Consider the following 23,933-nt stretch of genomic DNA (forward strand, 5'->3'; position numbering starts at 1 on the left):
GGAAAAGCGAAAGCCTAACTAAATATTTTTCCTGAATTTTATACTAATTGAACTTGAAAAAGAAATTTAATTTGATTTTTTAAATAAACGATTTCACCGATTTACACGCGTTTTCCCTTGACCAAATTTTGACCGTATCACCCCTTACAAACTACCTCAAGATTTTCGGGGTTACATTCGACAGTCGTTTCAAGTCGTCTGCCCATGCCACTGCAATTTGTGATAAGGTCCGCGGTGGAAACAAGGTCTTCAAGTCTGGCCTGTCACAACATCTGGCTCAAAATATATATAAATTCGGTTAATTAATTTATAAGGATTTTTATTGAATATATTACTTAGATTTCGTTAAATTATTTAAAAATTACAATAAATGTTTACAGACAATTGTTTTTAAAAGTAATTTACATATGTAATTATTAAATAATCTTTATTTTTAAAAATTGTTTGTTATTTTTTTTTTTTTAGTTTAAGAAATATACATTTATGTTTGTCTCTCTCATCGATTTGCACAAACAAACAAAAAAAAACTAAAATAATATTTTAGATAAATAATCAACAAATAAAGAAGCCATATTTAACAATTCAAACAGATATATAAAGAAAAAAGAATAAAATATTTATACAAAATCATTAGTTAAAGGATAAATATATGATTGTTTACATACGGCATAATACACCATAATGCAGCACAATCAAAATTTTTAATAGCAATCAATCGAATTAAATTTATAGACGAAAATTTACATTTACATAAATTCAAATCGGATATATCTTAAACCATTGCAGTCGTGATAGTTGTTTTTAATTTCTTCTTTTTTGTTTGTAAATATCCGCAAGTATTTGCTCTTATTTTATTTTTCTTTAGGTCACTATAATTGTTTCCTGCTTATTTTCCTTTAGCTGAGATGAGTAGAAATGATGATAACTTTCCAGAAGCTAGGATATCCGTTTAACTTTTGGTAGAGGTGTAAGGCTAAGACTCATTTCCTTTGAAATTATAACCATTTCGAGATCGTCTTTCAAGTATTCCAATGCAAATTTCATTGTTATACTGAAGATGTCAATGATTTTGGTGAAAATGTTCAAATTCAGCCTACTGTTGATGATCCTTGGTTTAGGCCAAATAGGTTGGTTTTTTTAATAGGTTTTTATTAAAGCTGCAACTTGAAGTTTCTCCTCTTCGGTCAAACCGTTTTTCAGAGTACGACGTACTGTAAAAAGAAATTAAAAAAAAAATCCCATTAATCAATTGTGGGTAAATGGTAAAAATTATGTTATATATAAATGAAGTTAAAACATGCGATAGTTAAAGTCTTAAAATCTTGATTTCATTAGTTTTTCAATTCAACGAAGATATAACATGCAAAAAAATGTCGAGACCAGCGAATGCTTACAATCCGCATGAAAATCCAGCAACCAGAAATATCTGCCAATATTCCGATATTCGGATTCCCAGAATTTTCCTTCTGCGGTATTGGTCGCATAGAATTTTGCAGATGCAGTATCAAAATCATAAAAACTTTGGTCAGTGGCTCAGGGGACAAAGCATTGATGGATTTGTATGCCGACATACAAGTCAATATGACATCCCTTGATAGACTACCCAGCCTCCATCAGTACCGTAGCCATAAGTAACTCGCAATAGTGAAATTTACACTTCACAAAAAGTTCTTTAAAGTTGATGTAAAGGGTGATTTGTTAAGAGCTTGATAACTTTTTTTAAAAAAAAACGCATAAAATTTGCAAAATCTCATCGGTTCTTTATTTGAAACGTTAGATTGGTCCATGACATTTACTTTTTGAAGATAATTTCATTTAAATGTTGACCGCGGCTGCGTCTTAGGTGGTCCATTTGGAAAGTCCAATTTTGGGCAACTTTTTCGAGCATTTCGGCCGGAATAGCCCGAATTTCTTCGGAAATGTTGTCTTCCAAAGCTGGAATAGTTGCTGGCTTATTTCTGTAGACTTTAGACTTGACGTAGCCCCACAAAAAATAGTCTAAAGGCGTCAAATCGCATGATCTTGGTGGCCAACTTACCGGTCCATTTCTTGAGATGAATTGTTCTCCGAAATTTTCCCTCAAAATGGCCATAGAATCGCGAGCTGTGTGGCATGTAGCGCCATCTTGTTGAAACCACATGTCAACCAAGTTCAGTTCTTCCATTTTTGGCAACAAAAAGTTCGCCATTCACCGTAACGTTGCGTCCAACAGCATCTTTGAAAAAATACGGTCCAATGATTCCACCAGCGTACAAACCACACCAAACAGTGCATTTTTCGGGATGCATGGGCAGTTCTTGAACGGCTTCTGGTTGCTCTTCACTCCAAATGCGGCAATTTTGCTTATTTACGTAGCCATTCAACCAGAAATGAGCCTCATCGCTGAACAAAATTTGTCGATAAAAAAGCGGATTTTCTGCCACTGATTTTGGTAATAAAATTCAATGATTTGCAAGCGTTGCTCGTTAGTAAGTCTATTCATGATGAAATGTCAAAGCATACTGAGCATCTTTCTCTTTGACACCATGTCTGAAATCCCACGTGATCTGTCAAATACTAATGCATGAAAATCCTAACCTCAAAAGAATCACCCTTTATAAAAATTCTTCTGGTTTTAACAGGTTGGCTGATAAGTCCCCGGTCTGACTTATTAGTTTTATATAGTACCAAACTTCACATGATTCGTGTCAAAATTTGTCGTCTGTAAGTCAATTAGTTTGTGAGATAGAGCGTCTTTTGTGAAGTAACTTTTGTTATTGTGAAAAAAAATGGAAAAAAAGGAATTCCGTGTTTTGATAAAATACTGTTTTCTGAAGGGAAAAAATACGGTGGAAGCAAAAACTTGGCTTGATAATGAGTTTCCGGACTCTGCCCCAGGGAAATCAACAATAATTGATTGGTATGCAAAATTCAAGCGTGGTGAAATGAGCACGGAGGACGGTGGACGCCCGAAAGAGGTGGTTACCGACGAAAACATCAAAAAAATCCACAAAATGATTTTGAATGACCGTAAAATGAAGTTGATCGAGATAGCAGAGGCCTTAAAGTATCAAAGGAACGTCTTGGTCATATCATTCATCAATATTTGGATATGCGGAAGCTCTGTGCAAAATGGGTGCCGCGCGAGCTCACATTTGACCAAAAACAACAAGGTGTTGATGATTCTGAGCGGTGTTTGCAGCTGTTAACTCGTAATACACCCGAGTTTTTCGTCGATATGTGATAATGTATGAAACATGGCTCCATCACTACACTTCTGAGTCCAATCGACAGTCGGCTGAGTGGACAGCGACCGGTAAACCGTCTCCGAAGCGTGGAAAGACATAAAAGTCCGCTGGCAAAGTAATGACCTCGGTTTTTTGGGTTGCGCATGGAATAATTTTTATTGATTATCTTGAGAAGGGAAAAACCATCAACAGTGACTATTATATGGCGTTATTGGAGCGTTTGAAGGTCGAAATCGCGGCAAAACGGCCTCATATGAAGAAGAAACAAGTAAGGAAAGTCTAAAGTCGGGCGGGGACAACTATATTATACCACTTTGTATATCCAAATTTTCGATACCATATCACATCCGTCAAATGTGTTAGGTGCTATATATAAAGGTTTGTCCCAAATACATGCCTTTAAATATCACTCGATTTGGACAGAATTTGATAGACTTTTACAAAATCTATAGACTCAAAATTTAAGTTGGCTAATGCACTAGGGTGGAACACAATTTTAGTAAAAAAATATTGGAAACATTTAAATCTGAAGCAATTTTAAGGAAACTTCGCAAAAGTTTATTAATGATTTATCGCTCAATATATATGTATTAGAAGTTTAGGAAAATTAGAGTCATTTTTACAACTTTTCGACTAAGCAGTGGCGATTTAACAAGGAAAATGTTGGTATTTTGACCATTTTGTCGAAACATATATATGGGAGCTATATCTAAATCTGAACCGATTTCAACCAAATTTGTCACACATGACTATATTACTAATTGTACTCTGAGTGCAAAATTTCAACCAAATTGGGACAAAACTCTGGCTTTTAGGACCATATTAGTCCATATCGGGCGAAAGATATATATGGGAGCTATATCTAAATCTGAACTGATTTCAATCAAATTTTGCACACTTGACTATACTACTAATTGTACTCCTAGTGCAAAATTTCAACCAAATTCGGCCAAAAATCTGGCTTCTGGGGCCATATAAGTCCATATCGGGCGAAAGATATATATGGGAGCTATATCTAAATCTGAACCGATTTCAATCACAAAATTTCAAACAAATCGGTATAAAACTCTGGCTGCTGGGTCCATATTAGTGCATATCGGGCGAAAGATATATATGGGAGCTATATCTAAATCTGAACCGATTTCTTCCAAAATCAATAGAGATCTATTCTGACCCAAATTAGGAGCATGTGCCAAATGTGAAGGCGATTGGACTTAAATTGCGACCTAGAGTTTGACCACAAAAATTTGTCCACAGGCAGACGGACGGACGGATGGACGGACGGACAGACGGACAGACGGACATGGTTATATGGACTCAGGGACCCACCCTGAGCATTATTGCCAAAGACATCATGTGTCTATCTCGTCTCCTTCTGGGTGTTACAAACATATGCACTAACTTATAATACCCTGTTCCACAGTGTGGCGCAGGTTATAACAATATGGGAAACATTTAAATCTGAAGCAATTTTAAGGAAACTTCGCAAAAGTTTATTTATGATTTATCGCTCGATATATATGTATTAGAAGTTTAGGAAAATTAGAGTCATTTTTGCAACTTTTCGACTAAGCAGTGGCGATTTACAAGGAAAATGTTGGTCGAAATCCGAAAAACATATATATGGGAGCTAAATCAAAATTTCAACTAAATCGGAGTTAAAAATTGGCCTCTGTGGTCATATGAGTGTAAATCGGGCGAAAGCTATATATGGGAGCTATATCTAAATCTGAACCGATTTCAACCAAATTTGGCACGTATAGCTACAATGCTAATTCTACTCCCTGTGCAAAATTTCAACTAAATCGGAGTTAAAAATTGGCCTCTGTGGTCATATGAGTGTAAATCGGGCGAAAGCTATATCTAAATCTGAACCGATTTGGCTGATATTTTGCAAGTTTTTCGAGACTCATAAAATATTCGGATGTACGGAATTTTAGGAAGATCGGTTGATATACACGCCAATTATGTCCAGATCGGTGAAAAATATATATGGCAGCTATATCTAAATCTGAACCGATTTGTTCCAAAATCAATAGGGATCGTCTTTGAGTCGAAACAGGACCCTATACCAAATTTTAGGACAATCGGACTAAAACTGCTTTGCACACAAAAATACATCAACAGACAGACAGACGGACAGACAGACAGACGGACATCGCTAAATCGACTCAGAATTTAATTCTAAGACGATCGGTATACTAAACGATGGGTCTCAGACTTTTCCTTCTTGACGTTACATACAAATGCACAAACTTATTATACCCTGTACCACAGTAGTGGTGAAGGGTATAAAAAGTGTTGTTCCACCAAGACAACGCACCGTGCCACAAGTCATTGAGAACGATGGCAACAATTCATGAATTGGGCTTCGAATTGTTTCTCCACCCACCGTATTCTCCATATATGGCCCCCAGCGACTTTTTCTTGTTCTCAGACCTCAAAACGATGCTCGAAGGGAAAAAATTTGGCTGCAATTAAGAGGTGATCGCCGAAACTGAGGCCTATTTTGAGGCAAAACCGAAGGAGTACTACCAAAATGGTGTCAAAAAATTGGAAGGTCGTTGTAATCGTTGTATCGCTATGTTGAAAAATAAAAGGGAACTATGTTGAAAATCGAAGGGAACTATGTTGAAAAATAAAAACGAATTTTGACCAAAAAAAAAAATGTGTTTTTCTTTGGACTTATCAGCCAACCTGTTACGTAGTTTTCGTAATAAAAAATAAATGAAAAAATAAACGATTTCCGGCTATCCATCCGTCGGTCTATTGAAATCACGCTAACATCCGAACGAAACAAGCTATCGACTTGAAACTTGGTATAAGTTGTACAAATGGGGCGTATCGGACCACTTTTACGTATAGCCCCCATTTGAACCGACCCCCAGATTAGGCTTACGGAGGGATTTAGAGAAGCAAATTACATCCAATCCAACTTTCATGCAGAAATTGGTTCATATAGGTCCATAACTATATACAAACCCCGCCTCCACTACATAAAGCGATGCCCACATTTTCCTTGCGGATACTCTTGGAGGAGTACATTTCATCGGATCCTGTTGAAATTTGGTATGGTGTATGTTATAGATTATATATATTACTATAGTCTATAACATTCATGCAAAAAAAAGTCCACATCGGTCCATAATTATATATAGCCCCCATATAAACCGATCCCCAGATTTGGATTTCGGATCCTTTTTTGGAGCAAATTTCATCCGCTCCGGTTGAAATTTGATATGTAGCGTTAGCATATAGCCTGTAACAATCATACAAAAATTGGTCCATATCGGTCCAGAATTATATATAGCCCCCATATGAACCGATCCCCAGATGTTACCTCTGGAGGCTCTTGTAGCAGCAAATTTCATCCGATTCGATTGAAAAATGGTACATGGGGTCTCTAACATTCATGCTAGAATTGGTCCATATCGGTCTATAATTATATAGCCCAGAGAAACTGATCCACCAGATTTTACTTCTTGAGTTTTCTTGATAAGCAAATTTCATCTGAAGGAAAATGTCGTTTTACTAAGGTCAACGTTTCTTGGAACCGAGTACGCCAAGCTCAAATTTAAAAGAGAACAAGTAAGGAAAGTCTAAAGTCGGGCGGGGCCGACTATATTATACCCTGCACCACTTTGTAGATCTAAATTTTCGATACCATATCACATCCGTCAAATGTGTTGGGGGCTATATATAAAAGTTTGTCCCAAATACATACATTTAAATATCACTCGATTTGGACAGAATTTGATAGACTTCTACAATATCTATAGACTCAAAATTTAAGTTGGCTAATGCACTAGGGTGGAACACAATTTTAGTAAAAAAATATGGGAAACATTTAAATCTGAAGCAATTTTAAGGAAACTTCGCAAAACTTTATTTATGATTTATCGCTCGATATATATGTATTAGAAGTTTAGGAAAATTAGAGTCATTTTTACAACTTTTCGACTAAGCAGTGGCGATTTTACAAGGAAAATGTTGGTCGAAATCAGAAAAACATATATATGGGAGCTAAATCTAAATCTGAACCGATGTCAACCAAATTTGGCACGCATAGCTACAATGCTAATTCTACTCCCTGTGCAAAATTTCAACTAAATCGGAGTTAAAAATTGGCCTCTGTGGTCATATGAGTGTAAATCGGGCGAAAGCTATATATGGGAGATATATCTAAATCTGAACCGATTTCAACCAAATTTGGCACGCATAGCTACAATGCTAATTCTACTCCCTGTGCAAAATTTCAACTAAATCGGAGTTAAAAATTGGCCTTTGTGGTCATATGAGTGTAAATCGGGCGAAAGCTATATATGGGAGCTATATCTAAATCTGAACCGATTTCAACCAAATTTGGCACGCATAGCTACAATGCTAATTATACTCCCTGTGCAAAATTTCAACTAAATCGGAGCAAAAAATTGGCCTCTGTGGTCATTTGAGTGTAAATCGGGCGAAAGCTATATATGGGAGCTATATCTAAATCTGAACCGATTTCAACCAAATTTCACACGCATAGCTACAATGCTAATTCTACTCCCTGTGCAAAATTTCAACTAAATCGGAGCAAAAAATTGGCCTCTGTGGGCAAATGAGTGTAAATCGGGCGAAAGCTTTATATGGGAGCTATATCTAAATCTGAACCGATTTGGCTGATATTTTGCAAGTTTTTCGAGACTTAGAAAATATTCTGATGTACGGAATTTGAGGAAGATCGGTTGATATACACGCCAATTATGACCAGATCGGTGAAAAATATATATGGCAGCTATATCTAAATCTGAACCGATTTTTTCCAAAATCAATAGGGATCGTCTTTGAGCCGAAGCAGGACCCTATACCAAATTTTAGGACAATCGGACTAAAACTGCGAGCTGTACTTTGCACACAAAAATACATCAACAGACAGACAGACGGACAGACAGACAGACAGACGGACATCGCTAAATCGACTCAGAATTTAATTCTAAGACGATCGGTATACTAAACGATGGGTCTCAGACTTTTCCTTCTTGGCGTTACATACAAATGCACAAACTTATTATACCCTGTACCACAGTAGTGGTGAAGGGTATAAAAATGTCTTAAAGGTGCCCTTACTTCAAAACACCACTTCTTTGATTTGGAATCAATACCAAAATCATTAGTGTAAAGACAAAATCTTTGGTAACGGGTATGCTTTTTTAAGTGTGTGAGGAGATAATCCACTGCTAAAAAAAATTTTGGCGTGTGTTTGAAACGGCGATTGAACCCATGACCCTTTGTATGCAAGGCGTACATGCTAACCGTTGTACCACGGTGGCTTCGGCCGTGTTTACTTGTTTGAATTAAATTCAAATTGGTCTGATCGGCGACAAGGGAGGAGGTGATACAGCTGCCACTGAGACTGGTTCATACGGTAACTGCTTCCGTAGGAGGCAATTCTGGTCTATCGGTAGAGCATTGTCCTTGATGGAAGCTTACCCACCATAAGTGACGAAGGTAGAAGCTCGTGAGACAAGATACATGCTATCCCAGCTGGTTATATTAAAAGCTATATATCGTTCCATAAGCTAGATATTCAGGATGAATGTTCGGAATGCCGTCACATCGTTCAGATCACGAGACATCTCTTCGAAGCAGCACACTTCCTTGAATTGGAAGATCGTATATCCTTTTTGACCGATAATATAATTTACATGTCATATATCGTTATTTCGATGTGATAGAAACATCATGGGTAACCTATACTATCTTCATCCTATAGCAGAGTGTTCGATCCCTTATTGATATCCCATCGAATGTTTGTAACGTGTCGCATTATTTGTACATACATAAAGAGTGATACGGTCAAAATTTGGTCAAGGGAAAACACGTGTAAATCGGTGAAATCGTTTATTTAAAAAATCAAATTAAATTTCTTTTTCAAGTTCAATTAGTATAAAATTCAGGAAAAATATTCAGTTAGGCTTTCGCTTTTCCAAATCCGAATTGCCGGGCCTCACGCTTGACACCTGCCATCAGATTTTGTACAGCCACCTTGTCCACCTTCTTCGCCGCAGAAAGCCAGTTTGCCTTGAACTGCTGCTCGTCCTTAGCAGTTTTTTGGTCTTCTTTAGGTTCCGCTTGACAATAGCCCAGTATTTCTCAATTGGGCGGAGCTCTGGCGTGTTGGGTGGGTTCTTGTCCTTGGGAACCACCTGCACGTTGTTGGCGGCATACCACTCCATGGCCTTTTTACCGTAATGGCAAGATGCCAAATCCGGCCAAAACAGTACGGAACAACCGTGTTTCTTCAGAGAAGGCAGCAGACGTTTATTCAAACACTCTTTCACGTAAATTTCTTGGTTGACAGTCCCGGAAGCTATGAAAATGCTGCTTTTCAAGCCACAGGTACAGATGGCTTGCCAAACCAGATATTTCTTTGCGAACTTTGACAGTTTTATGTGCTTGAAAATATCTGCTACCTTTCCCCTTCCTTTTGCCGTATAAAACTCCTGTCCCGGAAGTTGCTTGTAGTCGGCTTTGACGTAGGTTTCGTCGTCCATTACCACGCAGTCAAACTTCGTCAGCCTCGTCAACTGAAGAGTGAATTCCAAAATCAAAATAGGAGCAACATTCTACACACACACCTTCAAAATGAGGGGTGTTCAGGTTTTTTAAATGCAAAATTGAAAGAAATACGTCAAGTTTATATTGACCAAATTTTGACCGTATTACCCTTTATGTATCATGTATATGAGTTTCTCAATACTTAAGATTATGACAAACTCTCAGAGTCTAATCGATTTCATTCAGTATATGTAGAATGGTACCATTTATTACATTTTCCATCCTTTTTAGTACCTTAATGTTGGGACTTTGATAAGCCGACTTTGTTGATCACAATGTACCGAATAGTCTAAGTGAGCCTGAATCTTATTTGGCCTGCCACTTTAACCTTTTTAAACTTGATCAAGGACTATTAAGATCTAAACTTAAATTGATGTAAAGTAATACAAATGGTACCAATTCAAACTTTGTTGCACTTTTTTGGTACTTAAAGGTACTAATTTGGCAATATTAGGACTTAATTTAAAAATTAAAGTTTCTCATGTGCATATCAATCCCTATCTCACTTATTCATTGCCCAAATGTCATTTTACCCTATGCCCTAAGGTATTTGGAAGCGGTAACATTCATTTAAACAAGAAAACAAAATCAAACTTAAATGCTGACGATATCAGCTATTCAATTAATTTTTTATTTGTTGTACAGTGTTGTTAAATTATATCCATCGACCAGTTGATATATTTCAGTCATCCATTTAATGAGTTCCATCGATATCGAGAAAACTTATCAATGTCAAGTTTTAAAGTTCACAAAATATGGTCGAATGCTTATCGGAGATTGTAAAACGGGAAACTAATATCGATTCAAAAAAGCTTTAGTATAAAATGAACGTGGTAGGCCATGTTAAACAGCATTAACACTTTGATCTCCGAAGGAAAAGGTAAAATTGTTTAAATCCTCAATTTCAACAAAATTCTCCTAAAAGAGAGAGGCAGTGGAATTCAACGTTTCCCTTTCTATTATTAATATTTCTTTTCCTCTTTCTAATTCTTCAAATACTAGATCTAAATCTCCAGGCATAATAATGGATGTAAGTTTTCTTATTTACTCGTTTCTAAGTACTATGCTAATCTATAAATTTTTATGTATAGTTCGCCACTGCCCAAGAAAAAGCCAAATCTTTCACCAAGACTCCCCCAGACAGTGTTTTCTTGGAATTCTATGGCCTTTTCAAACAGGCCACAGTTGGTGACTGCAACATTGCCCAACCCGGAGCTTTGGACTTGAAGGGCAAGGCTAAATGGAATGCCTGGAATAGCAACAAAGGCATGAGTCAAGATGCTGCCAAGGCTGCCTATATTGCAACCTATGAAAAATATGCTCCCCAATATGCCTAATTTAGAGATAAAATGTTAGGGCTTATAGAACAAAAAAAAAAAATAAAATTTATTTAAAATAAAAACAAATTAATACAATCTATGTCTTTCTTGAAGAAACCGGATAAGAGGGCTGAAATGTCAGTGGCAAAAATATTCAGAAATTGGTCCAAATCTGGAGTTATTTTAAGACCACAAATAGGTATACCGAATAGGGTGTGTCTCAGTTAATGTTTTGGTTTGGCCCCAATTATATAGACCGATCTACCGAATTGATTTGGTCTTCCAGATGGGATAGTAAGCGAAATATTTGTTCACACTGCCTTAAACAAAAAATTCCAAACTTTCGAAAGGGTTAATAATTGTTTGCGTACGTTAGTTAAATTAACTGAAACTGAGGAAAAAAATTATACACAAATGAAGCATAAATATTAACTAAATTCGTGTCTTCCACACAATAGTTCAGAAATTCTCAACATTTGCTAATTTTACCAATAATGCGTCCATCTTGAACTTCGTATGGTACTAAAGACATTTTTGCAATTTTGAACTCCAATTTTTTTCTTCAAACTACGATATTTTCTTTAAAACATGAAAAATAATAATTTTGCATTAATTACAATTTTAAATGCGAGCTAATTGGACATGAAGATTATGGAATTGGTATTATTATGCTATTGAAAAGAAAATGCCTTTCTTATGGCAAATACATACGAGAATCATTTCTCCCAAGTTGAATCATTTTTTCACCACCACTGTGCATCATCTTCTCATATAGCTACAATCCCTTAATCTTATTTTTTCGATTTCAATTTGTTATTACATTACTGTAACAACAGATTGAAATCTATTTTTAGAGGCATTGCTGAATTCACCTGATTGGTGAACGATCACGTAATGTCTTATTTCTAGTCAACAACAACTACTGTGATAATTGTAGCTATATGAGAAGATGATGCACAGTGGTGGTGAAAAAATGATTCAACTTGGGAGAAATGATTCTCGTATGTAATTTCCATAAGAAATTACCATATAAGACCCATATTGAATCATCCCACCCAGCCAGATCTTACTAGAGACTATGGAAATGTGGATTAGCCAACACTGAAACATATGTATAGTCCGGCTTGTAAGATGGGTATCTGGCATTTTCTTTTCAATAGAATAATAATACCAATTCCTTAATCTTCATGTCCAATTAGCTCACTTTTAAAATTGTAATTAATGTAAAGTAATTGATTTGGACGAAAAACCAGCCTGCGTTGATTTCAGGCTAACATACAAATAATAATTTTGTCTAATAAATTTTCTTGAAGGTGTCGAAAATTATTTACTTATTTTTGTGAAATCGGTGTGACATCTGCGTTTCTAAAACAGTTTAGTTAATATTTTCTAAAATTAATCTAATTTTCCTAAAATTAATTAAAATTTTCTTTTCTAGTGAGTTCACTGTTTTTACAGTGCTCCTTATGGAGGTATGGAGGCTGTTGATTTCAAATTTCAAGAAAATCTAATAAAAAGTTCTGATCCACAAGACCTTAAATCGGGAAATCGCACCATATGGTTCGATAGGAATATAACATTTGTGGGCCCAAAACAACATTGGAATATAAATTTCACACAAATCGAATGAAATCTATTCCCCCAAACAATCAACTCGGGGGATCTGTCTATCTAAGAAAAATTTGCGTCTTCTTTGTCCACAGAAATCAAATTGAGAAATAGGGCTACAAAATATGGGCCTACATAATGTGCCTTATTTGACACATCTTTGGAACCAAGTAAACTTTCGTGAGTGTAAATTTAAAGCTATATAACATAGCTTCCTGTAAAAATTGTAATTCTAAGAAACAGCATATTTGGCCCGGAATTCTGAAGGACAAAGTCAACATTTTTGGATCCAAGTAAACTTTTTTCTGGGTGTATCTTGTACGAAGTTAATTGATAACTCAGCTTTTGAATCAATTAAATTTTTAATTAAATGATTTTATTGGAAAAATTTTTGTGATATTTCTTATGTGTGTACCCAGAAATTGATCAAATTAATTTTTTATTGAAAAATTTTCAATAACGAAAATTGTAGTGGCAATCACAGAATTAATTAGAAATAAACAAGTATATACGGCCGTAAGTTCGGCCAGGCCGAAGCTTATGTACCCTCCATCATGGATTGCGTAGAAACTTTTTCTAAACACGGCCATCCACAATCGAATTACTTAAGTTGCGGTAACGCTTGCCGATGGCAAGGTATCTTAAAACCTCCTAACACCATCTTCTAAATTGTATGTAAGTCCATACGTGGTATATATTAAATCAAAAAAGATCGATCCAATACGTATATAATTCAGTTTGACAAAGTAGACATAAAATTTTGACAAAATTTTCTACAGAAATAAAATTTTAACAAAATTTTCTATAGAAATAAAATTTTCTATAGAAATAAAAATTTTGACAAAATTTTCTATAGAAAGAAAATTTTGATAAAAATTTCTACAGAAATAAAATTTTAACAAAATTTTCTATAGAAATAGACTTTTGACAAAATATTCTATAGAAATAAAATCTTGGTAGATTATTTTTGGCTGGAGTGGCAACCATGATTATGAACCGAATAAAATTTGAACAAAATTTTCTATAGAAATAAAATTTTGACAATGATGAAAATTTTATTGTGAACCGAATAAAATTTTAACAAAATTTTCTCTAGAAATAAAATTTTGACAAAGTTTTCTATAGAAATAAAATTTTGACAAAATTTTCTATATAAATAAAATTTTGGTAGATTAATTTTGGCTCTAGTGGCAACCATGGTTATGAACCGATATGGACCAATTTTTGAGTGATTGGACCAATTGTTGTATGGTTGTTAGCGACCATATACTAACACCACGTTCCTAATTTGAACCGGATCGCATGAATTTTGCTCCTCCAAGAGGCTCCGGAGGTCAAATCTGGAGAACGTTTTATATGGGGGCTATATATAATTATGGACCGATATGGACCAATTCTGGCACGGTTGTTAAAGATCATATACTAACACCATGTGCAAAATTACAACCGGATTGGATGAAATTTGCTTCTCTTGGAGACTTCGCAAGTCAAATCTGGGGATCGGCTTATATGGGGGCTATATATAATTATGAACCGATGTGGACCAATTTTTGCATGGTTATTAGAGACCATATAACAATACCAAGTACCAAATTTCAGCCGGATCGGATGCAATTTGCTTCTCTTTGGGGCTTCGCAAGCCAAATCTGGAGATCGGTTTATATGGGGTCCATATATAATTCTGGACCGCTGTGGACCAATTTTTGCATGGTTATTAGAGACCATATAGCAACATCATGTACCAAATTTCAGCCGGATCGGATGAAATTTGCTTCTCTTTGAGGCTCCGCAAGACAAATCTGGGGATCGGTTTATATGGGGGCTATATATAATTATGGACCGATGTGCACCAATTTTTGCATGATTGTTAGAGACCATCTACCAACACCATGTACCAAATTTCAGCCGGATCGGATGAAATATGCTTCTCTTAGAGGCTCCACAAGCCAAATCTGGGGATCGGTTTATATGGGGGCTATATATAATTATAGACCGATGTGGACCAATTTTTGCACGATTGTTAGAGACCATCTACCAACACCATGTACCAAATTTCAGCCGGATCGGATGAAATATGCTTCTCTTAGAGGCTCCACAAGCCAAATCTGGGGATCGGTTTATACGGGGGCTATATATAATTATGGACCGATGTGGACCAATTTTTGCACGATTGTTAGAGACCATATACCAATATCATGTACCAAATTTCAGCCGGATCGGATGAAATATGCTTCTCTTAGAGGCTCCACAAGCCAAATCTGGGGATCGGTTTATATGGGGGCTATATATAATTATGGACCGATGTGGACCAATTGTTGCATGGTTGTTAGAGACCATATACCAACACCATATACCAAATTTCAGCCGGATCGGATGAAATATGCATCTGTTAGAGGCTCCACAAGCCAAATCTGAGGGTCCCTTTATATGGGGGCTATACGTAAAAGTGGACCGATATGGCCCATTTTCAATACCATCCGACCTACATCGATAACAACTACTTGTGCCAAGTTTTAAGTCGATAGCTGGTTTCGTTCGGAAGTTAGCGTGATTTCAACAGACGGAAGGACGGACGGACGGACGGACATGCTTAGATCGACTCAGAATTTCACCACGACCCAGAATATATATACTTTATGGGGTCTTAGAGCAATATTTCGATGTGTTACAAACGGAATGACAAAGTTAATATACCCCCATCCTATGATGGAGGGTATAAAAAATAACTTGATTAAAAAAAAAATATTCTTGTGGCACTTTCAATTAACTTGTTGACGGGTTCAATTAAAAATTTAATTGATTTTGGTTGAAAAAAATTAATTCATTTTCTTAATTGAGGTTATCAATTATTTATTATATTATTGTTTATTTATTTATAATTGTTTTTCTTTCAGATAATATATTTTTCTTGTAATTTTACAAGAGTTTATACTTTCGTAATAATTTTTCGCTAATAATTAAAGTTGGAGATTTCTTTAGATTTGAGTTCAACCAAAGAAACTAATTATTCCGAATAAAATTTTCAATTATTCTTTTAATTGGAAATATATTTTTTATTTAATTAAAAATTAATTAATTGTTCATAACTTAGATTTTTATACCCTTCACCACTACTGTGGTACAGGGTATAAAAAGTTTGTGCATTTGTATGTAACGCCAAGAAGGAAAAGTCTGAGACCCATCGTTTAGTATACCGATCGTCTTAGAATTAAATTCTAAGTCGCTTTAGCGATGTCCGTCTGTCTGTATATGTAATTTTGTGTGCAAAGTTCAGCTCGCAGTTTAAGTCCGATCGTCCTTAAATTTGGCACAGAGTTTTACATTGGCTCAAAGACAATCGCTATTGATCGGTTCAGATTTAGATATAGCTGTCATATATATTTATCCCCGATCTGGTCATAATTGACATATATATCAACGTTTTTTCTCAAAATTTCGGACAGCCAAATTTTGTTGGGGCTTTCGTAAGATATGCAAAATATCAGCCAAATCGGTTCAGATTTATATATAGCTCCCATATATATATTTCGTCCGATTTGAACTTATATGGCCTCAAAAACTAGAGTTTTGCCCTGATTTGCTTAAAATTTAAAATAGGTATAGGTCACATATATATCTTTCGCCCGATTTGGACTTATATGGTCTCAAAAGCCAGAGTTTTGCCCTGACTTACTTCAAATTTTACACAAGCGGTACTTTTAACGATACTATTGTATGGGCCAAATATGGTCAAAATCGATTCAGATTTAGATATAGCTCCCATATATATCTTTCGTCCGATTTGAACTTATATGGCCTCAAAATCCATTGTTTTGCCGTGATTTGCTTCAAATTTCGCACAAGGAGTACGTTTAGTAGTATCGGTAATTGTGCCAAATTTGGTTGAAATCGGTTCAGATTCAGATATGGCTCCCATATATATCTTCCGTCCGATTTGCACTCATATGACCAGGGGGGCCAAAGTTATACTCCCATTTACGTGAAATTTCGCATAGATAGCAGAATTATTATTCTAATTATACATGTCAAATTTAGTCAAAATCGGTTCAGATTATATATAGCTCCCATATATACGTACACCAGAGTTGGGCAAATATGGTAGACTGTTACACATTTTAGACCCATTTTCAATGGAAGTTTGCTCCAATTAACTGGATAGCGTTAGCCGATTTAAATTTTAATTCTAGAGATTTTGTAGAAGTAAAAAAATTGTCTCCTTTATATAGCTTCCATGTAGTGAAGTAGTTGAGATGGTAACACAAATTTTGGCCTACATAGTGGTGAAGGGTATAATAAGTCGCCCCCGCCCGACTTTAGACTTTGCTTACTTGTTATACCCTGCGCCACACTGTGGAACAGGGTAGAAGGAGACGAGATAGACACATGGTGTCTTTGGCAATAATGCTCAGGGTGGGTCCCTGAGTCGATATAACCATGTCCGTCTGTCCGTCCGTCTGTCTGTGAACACATTTTTGTGATCAAAGTCTAGGTCGCAATTTAGGTCCAATCGCCTTCAAATTTGGCACATGTTCCTAATTTGGGACAGAATAGAACCCTATTAAATTTGGAATAAATCGGTTCAGATTTAGATATAGCTCCCATATATATCTATCGCCCGATATGCACTAATATGGACCCAGCAGCCAGAGTGTGATACCGATTTGCTTGAAATTTTGTACAAACACTTAGTCGTATAGTCAAGTGTGCAAAATTTGATTGAAATCGGTTCAGATTTAGATATAGCTCCCATATATATCTTTCGCCCGATATGGACTAATATGGTCCTAAAAGCCAGACTTTTGGCCCAATTTGGTTGAAATTTTGCACAGGGAGTAGATTTAGCATTGTAGCTATGCGTGCCAAATTTGGTTGAAATCGATTCAGATTTAGATATAGCTCCCATATATATCTTTCGCCCGATATGGACTAATATGGTCCTAGAAGCCAGAGTTTTGGCTCTATTTGTTTGAAATTTTACACTAGGAGTACAATTAGTAGTGCAGTTAAGTGTGCAAAATTTGATTGAAATCGGTTCAGATTTAGATATAGCTCCCATATATATCTTTCGCCCGATATGGACTAATATGGTTCTAATAGCCAGAGTTTTTGCCCAATTTGGTTGAAATTTTGCACAGCGAGTAGATTTAGCATTGTAGGTATGCGTGCCAAATTTGATTGAAATCGGTTCAGATTTATATATAGCTCCCATATATAGCTTTCGCCCGATTTACACTCATATGACCACAGAGGCCAATTTTTTACTCCGATTTAGTTGAAATTTTGCACAGGGAGTAGAATTAGCATTGTAGCTATGCGTGCCCAATTTGGTTGAAATCGGTTCAGATTTAGATTTCGGCAAAAATGGTCAAAATACCAACATTTCCCTTTAAAATCCCTTTTAAAATCGCCTCTGCTTAGTCGAAAACTTGTAGAAAGGACTGTAATTTTCCTTATCATCAAATACATATATATCGAGCGATAATCATAAAAAAACTTTTGCGAAGTTTCCTTAAAATTGCTTCAGATTTAAAGTGCATTAGCCGACCTAAATTTTGAGTCTATAATATATGTAGAAGTCTATCAAATTCTGTCCAGATCGAGTGATATTTAAATGTATGTATTTGGGACAAACCTTTATATATAGCACCCAACACATTTGACGGGTGTGATATCGTATCGAAAATTTAGATCTACAAAGTGGTGCAGGGTATAACATAGTCGGCCCCGCCCGACTTTAGACTTTCCTTACTTGTTTTTTACTGACATTGTGTTGTATCCCAGGGTATTAGCCGATTTAATTTTTAATTCTGGCGATTTTGTAGAAGAACACAAAATTGTATCCAAATCGTTTCAGATATAAATCAGATATGGTAACACGAATTTTGGTCTACATAATGGTGAAGGGTATAATATAGTTGGCCCCGCCCGACTTTAGACTTTACTTACTTGTTTTATTTAATTTTTATAAAAAATGTAAATATTTTCTATCGTTTTCTTAATTGATTTTATTTTTTAATTTGATTGAAAATTGTATCAAACATTTTTTTAATTGATTGTATTTTCAACCTCCATAAACTTTTTAATTGTAAATATTTTGATAATTTTTTTTTTTCTGTGTACAATCCAGCCCATATAGTCACATATCAGTTAGGTACTTAATTTATAAATATTTTTCAGTTTAAATTAACCCGCGTCAAAAATATCGTTAATATATTTTTTGCTGACAGTTAAAACCTAAAAGAGCTAGATGAACATGACCGTTCATAACGTTGAATTTTAATATGAGCAAATGTTCTATGAATATACTCGTATGTTGAAGCAGAGAATGAAGCCGCCAAGTCGCGCCGCCGAATATGTCGACTCATCTCGACTCAAATTTAGCCGCCAATTAATTAAAATATCGGTTTAAAAATTTTGAACCTTTCACCCACCATCAATCAATTTCAAACTGCTATAATAATTTCGCAAAAAAATTTAGCTCAGAAAATTTGAATGAAGTGTAAATTTGATTGGAAGATTCTCATTACCATTCGAATAACTTCAAATTGATTTTATAATGGATAATTGTCCGCCGCCGAATAGACATATTTATATCGGTTTAGCCGTTAAGCCACCGCCGCCGGAGCCAAAAATTTAGCGTCAGCCGCCGTCAACAAAAATGGGTCGGCTTCATTCTCTGTGTTGAACTTATTAGGAAAATATTGTGGAAGTAGTATGATAAAGTCGCAATCATGTGATTAATTAATAAAATGTATCATCAATTTAAGTGATGACATAAAATTAGTATTTAACAAATGTTAGTATTTAAAAAAAATGCAATATTAAATGTAAACTGCTTAAAGAATACAAATATTTTTGTTAATACATATATATGGTTATAAAAAAATCATAAATTGGAAAACTACATGCAAAGTTTTAGTAATAAAATAACAAAATAGGTTTGGGTGCAAATTTCAAAATCAATTTGCAAACGGTAAAAAATAATTAAAAAAGAGAAATCAAACTCAAACAAAATGGGAACTATTGAAACGAAATAAAAAAAAAAACGGAATATCACAAACCATTTAGCCAAAATTCAAATTCGCTGGGTTGGGGAAAAAAGAATCTACGCTTTGGTGGCTATTCTTTCAAGTGTAAATCCTTCGCGGGTACGTGAACGCTTCACTTCATTGAAATGAATTTTCCAATTGGTTTCAAAACGTGAGGAAAGTGAACACGATATAGCATGTAGAGTTTTGTGTAATATTGGACAGAGTGTAGGTATGTGGTATGTTGTGTTTTTTTCATGAACAGTGATTGACGATGATTGATAGAAAGAATGGAATGGTGTTATGAAATTGGACAAAAGGAACAATGAATTAAAAATTACAATAGATACAGGCGCACACACACACATACACATATCCAACACAAAACCGATTAGCATCCAGTGGTTGATAAGTGATGAAACCAATGACATTGTGATAGATGAATATGTTTTGTATGGAAAAATAAAAAAAAAATATCACATTATTACAAAGAAACTACAACAACGATACATTAAATCTATATAGAGTGAGTGAGTTTTAATTCAAAATTTATATTTAGCGAAATTCAAGATGATATATATATAAAATATAATGAGCTTAAGACCGATATTAATTTATTTTGTTTCTGAAAAATTTCTTAATTAAGAAAATGAATTTCTTCAATTGTTGTTTTCAACTATTCTCTTGATAAAAAAAAAAATACCGATATAATTTCAAACTGCCTTTACAAGTGTATCTTTTTAAATTTTTGATTTAGCGGCTAAACTCGATTTTAGTAACCACCCTTAACTGGAAATCGAAAAGAGTCGATAATTTGTCACGGTTTCATATATTGTGATTTACTACCGAACATCGAAGAAATTAATTTTAACAAATCACCCGTCTCGAGGCGAATGAAAGGTCTATGAATTAGAGGTGTGCACGTGACACGAAATTGTCGTGACTCACGAAAATCTACGTGATTCGTGAGTCACGCTCATGACAACAGCGTGAGTGTGCGTGAGCGTGATTGACAAACCAAAATGTCGTGCGTGAGCGTGACGAAAATAATATCTTCGTGAGTGTACGTGAATAACATATTACACTCACGAAAATATTCCTGCTCACCAACATAAAACGCTTAAGAGTTAAATTCAATTACAATTCTAGTGACACCTGGGATATTAAGAGTTTAATAACACTCTCGATTTTAATAATGTTCATGTTTTCAGACACTTCGGTAAGGTAAATTAATCATAAAATTATTCGTGAGTCACGATATTTTTCATGAGTCACGATATTTTTCGTGATTCACGACGTATTCGTGCGTGAGTGTGCGTAAGTACAAATTTTCTTTTCGTGAGTGTGCGTGAGTCCTACCAAAAAATATCGTGCGTGAGTATGATTTTTCAGTCGTGAATGTGCGTTAGCGTGAGTAAACTATTACTCACGTGCACACCTCTACTATGAATATCAGTGAATTTGATGAGAATTTCACTTTGAACCCTAAAAGTATGCTTCGATTCACATTTCATGTGATATGAATTGTCTTCAAAAATACGTTGCCTACTTTAGGCAGGCATTATTTCAATATTACAAAAAATCGATTAAGGCCGACTTACACAATGGGAATAAACAAACAACACTTTACACTCAGCAAAACATTGGAAATACGAATATTTTGTTAACAAAAATCAAAACATAATTGATTTAAACTAATAATGTTCGTGTTCATCGTGTATATTATCAAAACAAAAACCTAAAGAAATATACTCGAATAAATAAAATAAGGAAAGTATAGGTAAAATTATAAATATAAGGCCATTCCCAAAAATGTTCGAACGCATACGACAAAAGTGAAATTATGTTACAGTTAATAATTTCAACCGTGTTTTTATACTTTATTACAATGAAAATGTTTTTACCAGACATGTTGTCTTAGGATAACTGTGACAATGAAGACCACGTCAACCAGAGCCTTGGAGAAGATACTGGGCTTGAGACCTATAGAGTTTCAGATCGAAGCGAAGTCGCCATGGCGATTGAAAATATTTTGAGAATGGACGAAAATACAAAATATGACGAACCATCAAAGAATAATAGGGGTGATAGTCGGTGTAATGGCGGATGCGGTAACAATCCATGAATTCATACTGACTCTTGTAAGACGTTTCTAGGCGAATGGTACGCTAGAACAGATACCAGAGGGAAATAACTGCTACAACGATGGACCAAAGATGAGTTAGAGTTCGAGACTGGGCGTGTATGTGGAAGAACCTGACACCGAGATACGGTTACGGGACCACAAACCCGAAGGCAGAAATGCGTGTCGTAAAGGAATGTTGAAAATAAAAATGCAATAGCGGACATTACGGTTCGATCGAGAATCATATTAGAATTCTAAATAATGATCAACCAATACTCGGAATACGGCAGGATGGGAATCATAAGTGTGTGGTGCCAAGCAGGAATAAGGGAAAACAAGAAGTCAATTAACTGAAAATGTCCGTGTTAAAGTGTGACCAAACGCTTAGATTTATCGGCGATAACTAAATAATCGATAAATGTTGTATCGATCACATTAAAAAGCTGCAGTATCGAACAGAACAAAACTTACAGTGCGGCCAAAATCAGGGATATGTCTCGAAATGTTAGACACGACCATCATCGCCTGGATAAATTTTTAGTGTGAACCTGAATTCTCTTTTCAACCTAAGCTACATTGCAGATGTTTGACGGATATGTCAATACCTTTTTCGTAGCATGCAGAATGATCTCATCAGGTGAATCGTCATTTCTTTGAACGTCACTAGTATATACCAGTGGAGTGGCTTTAGCTATTAGACAAAACGCCGCTTACCGAGAGTAAGATCTGATTTTTCGGTTCGGTAATACAATTTCCAGATCAAAATGTAATTATTGCCATATGCAAGCTCATTTGAAAATATCATGAGTCTCGTGAATTTGTCGTGGGTAAATTGAGGTGTCGTAAAACGTGTGTGAGCATGGGTCTTTAAAGGTTGTTTGTGTGTGAATACGGCTTTCATTTCGTGAGTTGCTACCACACTTATTGCGTGTAAACAGTTTCCTCGTTTCCTTTTTATAAGACAATAGATTGATCGGTTACAGTTGTCCACTAGATGCTTCAGGGTTACGACATATTTGCACCTCATTACACTTTGATGCCGAGACCTAGATTCTATCTGTGCGAAAATGTATCTATGCGATGTGTAAGCAGCACAAAGCCGTTTTCGCAATGATGGGGCCTGGGAATACAGCCTCCTATGTTAGGTTAGCTATAGTTGCAGTACATTATATTAGGCCCACTTAAACTATTCAGTCCATTGTGATACCACACGATTCCCGTGTGTTTAGTCATTTGACAAGGGGACCTAAGATGGTTATGCTATTACATTCCAATTAATTGTGATTCCCATTTCAGTTCATACTCCCATCAGTTTGATAGTTAAGTTCCTATCAGCCTAATTACCTTTTCCCGGTATTAATCCTTACATTTTAAATATTTACAATTTCTGGGAATGGACTCATACTAACCAATATTGGAAAAATTCAAATCGACTTACATGACTTTCTATCAGCGTGACGCGTGCGTTTCCGCTCTCTTGGTGTAGTTCTATTTCCTGGAGCCTTCGTTGCAGTCTTAACCAATGACTCTAATATCTCATCATCCCCGTCAGTGAAATTCTCTTCACTCTGACGCATTTGGGGAGATCTTAGATTTTCAGCGCGACGACGGCGCCATGTTAAGGTACCATCGGCACTATCCGTACTTGGTGTACCCAAAAGTTCTCTGTGTAAAAATAGAATACGTTAATATCTGATATTGATTCTTAGGTATTTTTGACTAGGAAAATATTACTTCAACTCAGCATCTTGTTTATCTTCTTTGGTCTTGAATTTGGCTATATCAACGATTAGTTTTCCCCTTGTCTTATTCCTTTCACGATGATTGGCTTTCTTTTCGATTTGTTGTTGAACTCTTTCACGAGTGGTACGATATTCCAAAGCAAACTCGGAGAGAATGCGGCAGAACTCATTGGGTCGAGAATCAGCAACACTATGTTGTGGTACACCCAGCCACAAGAGGAATTTACGATATCTGAAACAAAAGAGGAAATTAGTAATCATGCGGTATTTTATGAGGGTTCCAA

The 23,933-nt window shown here is 35.6% G+C and overlaps 2 protein-coding genes across 7 annotated transcripts in view; one reads left to right on the plus strand and one right to left on the minus strand.

Moving 5' to 3' along the window:
• Positions 1-302: 302 nt before the first annotated feature.
• The window catches only part of Fhos (Formin homology 2 domain containing), a 420,893-nt gene continuing 397,262 nt past the window's right edge, over positions 303-23,933 (minus strand). For 5 of the 6 annotated variants that reach the window (XM_075303339.1, XM_075303338.1, XM_075303336.1 and 2 more), the window contains 3 exons: positions 23,642-23,881; positions 23,346-23,572; positions 303-1,211 (listed from right to left, as the gene is read on the minus strand). In XM_075303339.1, coding sequence (XP_075159454.1) covers positions 1,138-1,211; positions 23,346-23,572; positions 23,642-23,881 — 541 coding nt within the window. In that variant the 3' untranslated portion in view covers positions 303-1,137. Of the gene's footprint in view, positions 1,212-19,815; positions 21,521-23,345; positions 23,573-23,641; positions 23,882-23,933 lie in introns of all 6 variants that reach the window. The other variant, XR_012721172.1, reaches the window with a different exon arrangement.
• Positions 10,640-11,233, plus strand: LOC142233481 (acyl-CoA-binding protein homolog). The gene is made up of 3 exons (XM_075304420.1): positions 10,640-10,707; positions 10,830-10,857; positions 10,919-11,233. Exons 2-3 carry the CDS (start codon positions 10,852-10,854, stop codon positions 11,162-11,164), a joined length of 252 nt encoding a protein of 83 aa, XP_075160535.1. The 5' UTR covers positions 10,640-10,707; positions 10,830-10,851; the 3' UTR covers positions 11,165-11,233.

Source organism: Haematobia irritans, chromosome 4, assembly GCF_050003625.1.
Source record: "Haematobia irritans isolate KBUSLIRL chromosome 4, ASM5000362v1, whole genome shotgun sequence".
Taxonomy (NCBI): Eukaryota; Metazoa; Arthropoda; class Insecta; order Diptera; family Muscidae; genus Haematobia; species Haematobia irritans.